Source organism: Rhinolophus ferrumequinum, chromosome 9 (genome assembly GCF_004115265.2).
Source record: "Rhinolophus ferrumequinum isolate MPI-CBG mRhiFer1 chromosome 9, mRhiFer1_v1.p, whole genome shotgun sequence".
In the NCBI taxonomy this organism is placed as follows: Eukaryota; Metazoa; Chordata; class Mammalia; order Chiroptera; family Rhinolophidae; genus Rhinolophus; species Rhinolophus ferrumequinum.
In genome coordinates, this window is record NC_046292.1 from 93,100,440 (window position 1) to 93,109,774 (window position 9,335).

The window sequence follows — 9,335 nt, forward strand, 5'->3', positions numbered from 1 at the left end:
GTCCTGCTTTCACAGCTCCCTCCCCTTTGCTGGAACTAATTGGGCTGTGAATCTGTGTCTGTGGACCACAGTTCTCAGAACTGCAAATATTCTGTTCTTTTGATCTGATGCTGCTACTGTTCCACTTCTTGCCCTGTGCAGGTGGGTGTGGGGCGAGCTCTGGCAGGGTGTGAGGGGGTGGCTAGGCTCAGTGCTTAAGGCTTCTGTTCTCTGTGGCAGTGAGGGCTTAAACCACCATTTTCGTCCTTCTTCCCTCAGTCTTTGCTCCGAAGTCTCTGCTGTGAGCGTTGGGTTCAGCCGTGTTATATGCTGTCCCCTCAGCCCAGTGGGCCATAAGCAGATCCCTAGCAGTCCGAGTTTTTTCCTCTCCCACAGCTGTGGTAGTTCCGCGATGCAGATAGCTCAGAGCACTGAGCTGTGTCTGCGTCCTGTGCCCACGCAGCTCCGTCTCCACACTTCTCTCTTTCCTCCTTCCCTGCTCACGCAATTTGTCCACCTTTAGGTGAATTCAGTAATGAGACTCTTCATTTTGCCTGTCTGCTGTGCAGGGAATCCTTTGTGGAGTTATAGTTTTTCAATTTATTGTAAATTCCAGGGGAGATTTCCAGAGGCTCACCTCATGCCGCCATTTTGATGACATGTTCCTCCATCTATTCTTATCAGTAAATTTCAGCATAAAGGTTTTGTCCCTTGGTGAGGTACATACAACAAATACTAATACATCATGGGACTTTCGATTTCAACCGCTTGCAGGCAAGGGTGATTGGTTTAAATTAGTTTCCTGGTATGATGTATGGGATTCACAGACCATAAAAAAAATCAGAATTTTGTTCGCAGCCGCCGCCGCGTCGCCGTCACTCTTTAACGCCAGCGCTCTAGCTCGCCGAGTTCCAGCCGAAGGAGAAGGGGGGTAAGTAAGGAGGTCTCTATACCATGGCTCGTACAAAGCAGACTGCCTGCAAATTTACCGGTGGTAAAGCACCCAGGAAGCAATTGGCTACAAAAGCCACTCGCAAGAGTGCGCCCTCTACTGGAGGGGTGAAGAAACCTCATCGTTACAGGCCTGGTACCGTGGCAGTCCGTGAAATTAGACGTTATCAGAAGTCCACTGAACTTCTGATTGGCAAACTTCCCTTCCAGCGTCTGGTGCGAGAAATTGCTCAGGATGTCAAAACAGATCTGCGCTTTCAGAGTGCAGCTATTGGTGCTTTGCAGGAGGCAAGTGAGGCCTATCTGGTTGGCCTTTTTGAAGATACCAACCTGTGTGCTATCCATGCCAAACGTGTATCAATTATGCCAAAAGACATCCAGCTAGCACGCCGCATACGTGGAGAACGTGCTTAAGAATCCACTATGATGGGAAACATTTCATTCTTTAAAAAAAAAAAAAAAAAATTCTCTTCTTCCTGTTATTGGTAGTTCTGAATGTTAGTTATTTTTTTTTCCATGGGGTCAAAAGGTACCTAAGTATATGATTGCAAGTGGAAAAATAGGGGACAGAAATCAGGTATTGGCAGTTTTTCCATTTTCATTTGTGCGTGAATTTTTAATATAAATGCGGGGACAAAGCATTAATGCGAGTCAAAAGTTTCAGTGAACAAAACAAGTTTCAGCAGTTCAACTTTATAACAATTATAAATAAACCTGTTAAATTTTTCTGGACAATGCCAGCATTTGGATTTTTTTAAAACAAGTAAATTTCTTATTGATGGCAACTAAATGGTGTTTGTAGCATTTTTATCATACAGTAGATTCCATCCATTCGCTATACTTTTCTAACTGAGTTGTCCTACATGCAAGTACATGTTTTTAATGCTGTCTGTCTTCTGTGCTGTTCCTGTAAGTTTGCTATTAAAATACATTAAACTTAAAAAAAAAAATCAATGCTACTTCCTTGTGTGTACATCAATAAAAGCCACACGGTGGCCCAATACGGGGCTCTCAATTCTTAGAGACTGTGAGACCCTTGGCCCCTATTGCATAAATCTCTTGATATCAGTTTCTTTCTTAACCCTTTGCTGCCCTTTCTCATTCTCTCACTGCCCGTGTCATGCTGGATGTGACAAAACAAAATGGAGATAAGCAACCTACCAGATACAGAGTTCAAAAAAATGGTTATAGGTATGCTCAAGAAACGTAGTAAGGACTTCAACAAAAAGATAGCAAGCATAAAAAAGTACATAGAAACCATAAAAAAGAACTAGTCAGAAGTGAAGAATACAATAACTGAAATGAATAATGCACTACAAGTAATCACCAGCACACTAGATGAAGCAGAAGATTTAATCAGTGATTTGGAAGACAGCGTAGCAGAAAACACCCAATCAGAACAGCAAAAATAAAAAAAGAATATTAAAAAATGAGGATAGTTTAAGAGACCTCTGGTACAACATCAAGTTCAACAACATTCGCATCATAGGGATATGAAAAGGAGAAGAGAGAAAGCAAGGAATTGGGAAACTATTTGAAGAAATAACAACTGAAAACTTTCATAATCTGACAAAGAAAATAGATATATGAGCCCAGGAAATGTAGAATCCCAAACAAGATGAACCTAGAGAGGCCCACACCAACACACATTATAATTAAAATGTCGAAAGTTAAAGACAAAGGGAGAATCCTAAAAGCAGCTAAAAAAGGAAACTGGTTACTTACAAGGGAGCTCCCATAAGATTGTCAGCTGATTTTTCAGTGGAAAATTTGCTGGCCAGAGGTATTGGCACAAAATATTCAAAGTGATGAAAATCAAGGGCCTACATCGAAGACTACCCAGCAATGCTATCATTTCAAATTGAAGGACAGATAAAAAGCTTCCCAGACAAGAAAAAGCTAAAGGAGTTTATCACCAACAAACTAGTATTACCAGTAATCTTAGAGGGACTTTATTAAGACTAATACATATGAGTAAGGCAATAACTACATATGTATTATCAATTACTCTAAACGTAAATGGATTAAATGCTCCAATCAAAAGATATAGTGTGGCCGAATGAATACAAAAACAAAACTCTTACATATGCTGCCTACAAGAGACTCACTTCAGATTGAAAGAAATGCACAGGCTTAAAGCAAAGGGATGGAAAAATGATATTTCATGAAAAATGGAAACAAAATAGAAAACTTGGGTAGAAATACTTATACCAGACATAATAGATTTTAAAACAAGAGACATGGAAGGATCCAGAAATCCCATTTCTGGGTGTTTATCTGAAGAAACCAAAGACGCTGTGCATCCACGTACTCATTGCATCATTGTTACAATGGTCTAAATGTGGAGGCAGTCTTGGTGTCCATTGATGGATGAACAAGTAAAGAGAAGGTGGTACATATATACAATGAAATATTGCTCAACCATGAAAGGGAATGGGTTCTTGCCATCTGCAGTGGCAAAGATGGACCAGGAGTATTGTGCTGAGGAGTATGTCAAACAGAGAAAGACAGATGAACTGTGATGTCGCTTATATGTGGAATCTAAAGAAAAAAGGAAGCAAACAAACAAAACAGAATCAAACTTGTAGATACAGAGAACATTTTGTTAATTGCCAGATGTGAAGGGGATTGAAGGATGGGTGAAAAGGAGAAGGACATAAGAAGTACAAATTTGTTGTTACAAAGTAGTCATGGGATGTAGGGTATAGCATAAGGAATATAGTTAATAAATTGTAATAACTATGTGTGGTGTCAGATGGATACTAGATTTATCAGAGTGATAGGTGAGAGGGGACCTGGGGGGAAGCCAGGGTGAAAAGGTGAAGGATTAATCAGAACAAAATGGTAGTTTCAAAATAGTCATAGGGATGTAAAATAAAGCATAGGGAATATAGTCAATAATATTATACAAGTTCGAACAATTAAGTTCACGAACTCATCATAGAAAAAGTGCTACATACCTCATTGCTGAATATCACTAAGGTCACCTTCAAAGTACTTCCCTTGGGAAGCTATGCACCAATGCCAGTGCCTAGTCCTCCCTTCAAAGCAATTTTGGAAATTTTTTCTGGAATGGCCATCAGAACTGTCGTCATAATATCCTTGATGTCCTGAATGTCATCAAAATGTCTTCCTTTCAATATTTCCTTTATCTTCGGGTAAAAAAAGAAGTCATTGGGGCAAGATCAGGTGAGTAGGGAGAGTATTCCAATACATTTATTTGTTTACTGGCTAAAAACTCCCTCACAAACAGTGCCATGTGAGCTGGTGCATTGTCATGATGCAAGAGCCATGAATTTTTGGCGAAAAGTTCAGGTCGCCTGAGTTTTTCATGCAGTCTTTTCAGTACTCTCAAATAATAAACTTAGTCAATTATTTATCCAGTTGGTACAAATTCATAATGAATAATCCCTCTGATTATTCAACATCATTGCAATATCATTGAACATGTTCGCGAACTGAATTGTCAGACCTTGTAATAACTATGTGTTGTGTCAGATGGGTACAAGATTTATTAGGGTGATAGATGGAAGGGGTTGGGGAGTCAGGGTGAAAAAAGTAAAGGGATTAAGTACAAATTCGTAGTTACAAAATAATCATGGGGATGTAAAGCATAGGGACTATAGGCAATAATATGGTAATAATTATGTATAGTGCCAGGTGGGTACTAGACTAATCAGGGAGATCACTTCTTAAATTATATTAATGTTTAACCACTATGCTGTACACCTGAAATTAATATCAAATAATATTGAATGTCAATTGTTATTGATAAATTTAAAAGGGGTGGGGAAGTGAAGGGGAATAAGAGGTTCAAATTTCCAAGTATAGAACAGATACGTCATGGGGATGTAATGTACAGCATAGGGAATATAGTCAATAATATTGCAATAGTCAGTAATGTGATATGGTGTCAGATGGTTGCTGAACTTGTCATGATGATCACTTCTTTAGATATATAAATGTTGACTATGATGTCCACCTGAAACTAATGTATTTAGGTATGTTAGTTTAGTTATATTAGCTATATTTGAACAAATATCTTAGAAAAAAATGAATTTCAAATTGAAAATTTGAAAAAAATTCAAATGCATTAATAAAGAAAAAACATAATGAGAGATCACTTTACATCTGCAGAATGGCTAGAATAAAAAAAGTTAGGTAATGATAAGTGTTGTGAAAGTGTGGATAAATCAGAACCCTCATACACTAAGTACAAATTGGTAGTTACAAAATAGTCAGGGGGATGTAAAGCATAGGGAATATAGGCAATGATATGGTAATATGTGTAAATGTAAAATGGCACAGTTACTTTGGAAAAGTGTCTGGCATTTTTTTAAGAAGTTAAATATAGTGTTGCCATATGACCCACGGAGTCACGGAGTCCACTGTTAGATATACACCCCAGAGAAACAAAAACATATGTCCACACAAAAACTTGTATGTGAATGTTTATATAATAGCATTTCTCATAATAGCCAAAAGGTGAAAACAACCTAAAATGTCCATCAAAAGACGAATGAATGAACAAACTGGAATATCCATAAAAGGAAATATTACTTGGTCATGAGAAGGAATTAAGTACTGATGCATTTTACAACATAAATGAACCTGAAGAACATTATGCTAAGTGAAAGAAGCCAAAAGACCACATATTATAGAGTTTATTCATATGAATGTCCAGAAGGGAAGTTTACAGACTCAATAATTTAGAGACAGAAACATTGTTTAGGGCTTCAGAGGAGGACTGGGGGAGATAAAGAAGTATAGCTAAGTGCCTTTTTTTTGAGGAGATGAAAATATTTTAAAATTGACTACGCTGATGTTTGCACATATCTGTGAATATCTAAAAACTATTTAATTGAACACCTGAAATGAGTGAATTGTATGGTATGTGAATTATATCTCAATAAAGCTGTTTACCAACAAGAAAAGAATGATTAAAATTTAAGATATGTGTGCTCAAAAAATACAGTAAATGTTTAAATTTTAGAAAATTATTATGGTAAAAGACACATTGCCATTAATCCCCTTCAAGATATTCCTCCTTGCTTCAAACACACTTATCCCATTATTCTTGCCACTTTCTGAAGCAATTCTGGAAGTCCTCATTCATGAGTGTTTTCAGTTACACTGTCATGGCTGCCTTGATGTCCTGAATCTATTCAAAACTTTTACCTTTTATGGTCATTTTGACTTTGGGGAAGAGCCAGAAGTTGCATGGTGCCAGATGTGGTGAATAAGATGGATGAGGACACACCATAATATTTTTATTTGACAGAAATTACCATACCAGAAGCAACGTGTGAAATAGAGTGTTGTCATGATGGAGGATGAAACAATTTGCTCATTTCTCAGGCTGTTTTCTATGCACATCGTTTCCTAAATGCTCTAATAAGCCCTTATAATATTCAGAGTTCACCATAGTGCTCTGGGAACAAACTCAACTTGCACAAATTCCATCAAGGTCAAAAAACACAATTAATGTCACCTTGATGTTATGTGTAGATCTTGATTAAGATGCACTTTTCACACAAGAACTGGGTGATTTCCATTGATAACTCTGAACCTTGGTCTCAGGATCATAACCATAAACCCAAATTTCATTTCCTGTGATGATGTCTTAAAAAGCTGGAATCTGAAGCGGCACAATTGCACAATTCCAACAAAACTGACAAATGTTGTTGCTTTTGTTCAACAGTGAAAACGCATAGAACAAATTTCGCACTCACTCGCCTCATGTTCAAATCTGTCGTTAAAAGCTTTTGAATGGAACCATAAGAGATGTTCAGATCCTCAGAAATTTCCTTAACAGTCAATCACCTGTTTGATTGAATCATTTTGCTTACTCTTTCAATATTCTCTTGGGGTTTCTGATGTTAAAGGATGTCCTGATCTCTCTTCATCTTCAGTTGATTCACAACCATTATGAAATCACTCTAACCACTTGTAAACCATCTTCATGGTCACTATGACATCACCGTACACTAATTTTAACATTTTGTGTGTTTCTTTAACACTTTTTTGCAGTTTGAAACAAAATTTCATGCTAATCCATTGTTTGTGATCCATGATTTATGGCATACTTTAAAACACACTTTCTTTCAATCATAGCTCCCACCCAACTGACTGCACCAAACAAGTTGAAACTTGTCACACACACTGTTACTAACTTTTGATGATGCACTGCTTCCTGTATTGAAGATCCCTGCCTTTCCATTGAATGGCACTCGGCAGCAGTATTCACCATATTTTTTGACCACACCTTGTATACTACTTTTTCTAGAAGCTTGACAGTGGAAGGAAGAAGGACAGTAAGGCAATATCTTAAAAATAGAGATGTCCAAAAAAAGAAAATTATGATGGAAGAGGCTTTATTTATTTTTATTTTTTAAAATTTCACTCCAAGAAGCATTTTTTTAACTCATCTCAGTAATTAATTTTATGTTTAAGTGTAATTCCTTAAAAGCAAAAAGAATTCAATCATTTATTTTGCATTATATATACATATTTACATATCTGTGCATATGCATCTTCTGTCAATCAAAAATTGGTGGTGTATGTAATTTTTTTTTTTTTTACAAATGAAAATGAAAACAGGACAACCAAAAATCTATGAGATGCAGCAAAAGCAGTCCTAAGAGGGAAATTCATAGCAATGCAGGCCTACTTAAAGAAACAAGAAAAATCATAAATCAACAGTTTATCCTTATACATAAGGGATCTGGAAAAAGAACAGCAAAATAAGCCCAAACAGAGTACAAGGAAGGAGATAATAAAGATCAGAATGGAAATAAATGAAATAGAGATAAAAAAAAAAACAATACAAAAGATCAATGAATCCAAGAGCAGGTTTTTAGAGAAGATAAACAAAATTGACAAACCTTTAGCCAGACTCATCAAAAAAAAAAAAACAAAAACAAAAAAAAAAAAACCAGAGAGAGAGAGAGGACCCAAATTAATAAAATCAGAAATGAAAGAGGAGAAGTGACAACAGACACCACAGAAACACAAAACATTTTAAGAAATTACTATGAGCAACTATATGCCAACAAATTAGACAATCGGGAAGAAATGGACAATTTTCTAGAGGCATACTACCTTCCAAGGCTAACTCAAGAAGAAACGGAAAACCTGAATAGACTGATTACTACCACGGAAATTGAATCAGTAATCTATAAGCTCCCAACAAACAAAAGCCCTGGACCAGATGGCTATACAGATGAATTTTACAAAACATTCAAAAAGGAATTATCACCTATTCTCCTCAAACTATTCCAAAAAAATCCAGAAGGAGGGAAGGCTCCCAAACATTTTATGAGGCCACTATCACCCTGATCCAAAAATCAGACAAAGACATTACAAAAAAAGAAAACTACAGGCTGATATCCTTAATGAACATAGATGCAAAAATCCTCAACAAAATATTAGTGAACAGAATTCAGCAATACATTAAAAAGATCATACTCCATGATCAAGTGGGATTCATTCCTGGTATGCAATGGTGGTTCGACATCTGCAAATCAATTAATGTGATACACCACATTAACAAAATGAAAAATAAAAATCATATGATCATGTCAATAGATGCTGAAAAAACATTTGACAAAATCCATCAGTCATTTATGATAAAAACTCTTAAGAAAGTGGGAATAGATGAACCATATCTCAACATAATAAAGACCATATATGATAAACCCACAGCTAATATCATACTCAATGGGGAAAAGCTAAAACCATTCCCCTTAAGATCAGGAACGAGGCAAGGTTGCCCACTATCTCCGCTTCTATTCAACATAGTGCTGGAAGTTCTAGTCACAGCAATCAGACAAGAAAAAGAAATAAATGGCGTCCAAATTGGTAAGGAGGGTGTAAAATTAGAAGAGGCTTTAGAATGTCTCTAGCCAAAAAGGAAGGATTCCGGAGAAAGGAGTTGAAGATAGTAGAGATACTGAAGAGAATGGTGATAATTTATGCCTAAGAAGAGATGGAAAGTTAGGAGCTCCTGGGAAAGACAGTCACAGCTCTTCCTTGGACAGAGGTGCAAATTAAATAAGATATTGTGGTAGAGGCAGAAATGCATGGCCCAAACTTCCCTTCAAGAAAGAATTTGCTGCCCATTGTGGGGAATAAGGCCACAGATGCCCCCAGCTGTCAGTCCCTTCAGGATCTGTCTCAGCTGCAGAGAACCTCCTCACTTGAGGCCCTGTCCTTCCTGAGGCAGCCTGCTTATGGAAAGCCCAAACTGCCACAGGTATCCATACAGCTAATTTTAGAAGAGAATGGGGAGAATTGAGGGGAACGAATGAAAAGTATAAGTGAGTCAATTCCTTGAAAAAGTGAATGTAGCAGGAGGTTAGCAGGAAACTGAGAGGCTGGCAGTTTAATTCCATTCATTCAACACA

At 37.1% G+C, this 9,335-nt stretch overlaps 1 protein-coding gene across 1 annotated transcript; it reads left to right on the forward strand.

The window, feature by feature from the left end:
* The first annotated feature begins 933 nt into the window (after positions 1–933).
* Positions 934–1,566, forward strand: LOC117027371 (histone H3.3A-like). The gene has a single exon (XM_033115044.1). The coding sequence runs from the start codon at positions 934–936 to the stop codon at positions 1,342–1,344; it is 411 nt and encodes a 136-aa protein (XP_032970935.1). The 3' UTR covers positions 1,345–1,566.
* The last annotated feature ends 7,769 nt before the right edge of the window (positions 1,567–9,335 follow it).

Coding starts and splice junctions, on each gene's coding strand:
- LOC117027371 (XM_033115044.1), top strand. CDS start 934: ATGGCTCGTACAAAGCAGACTGCCTGCAAATTTACCGGTGGTAAAGCA.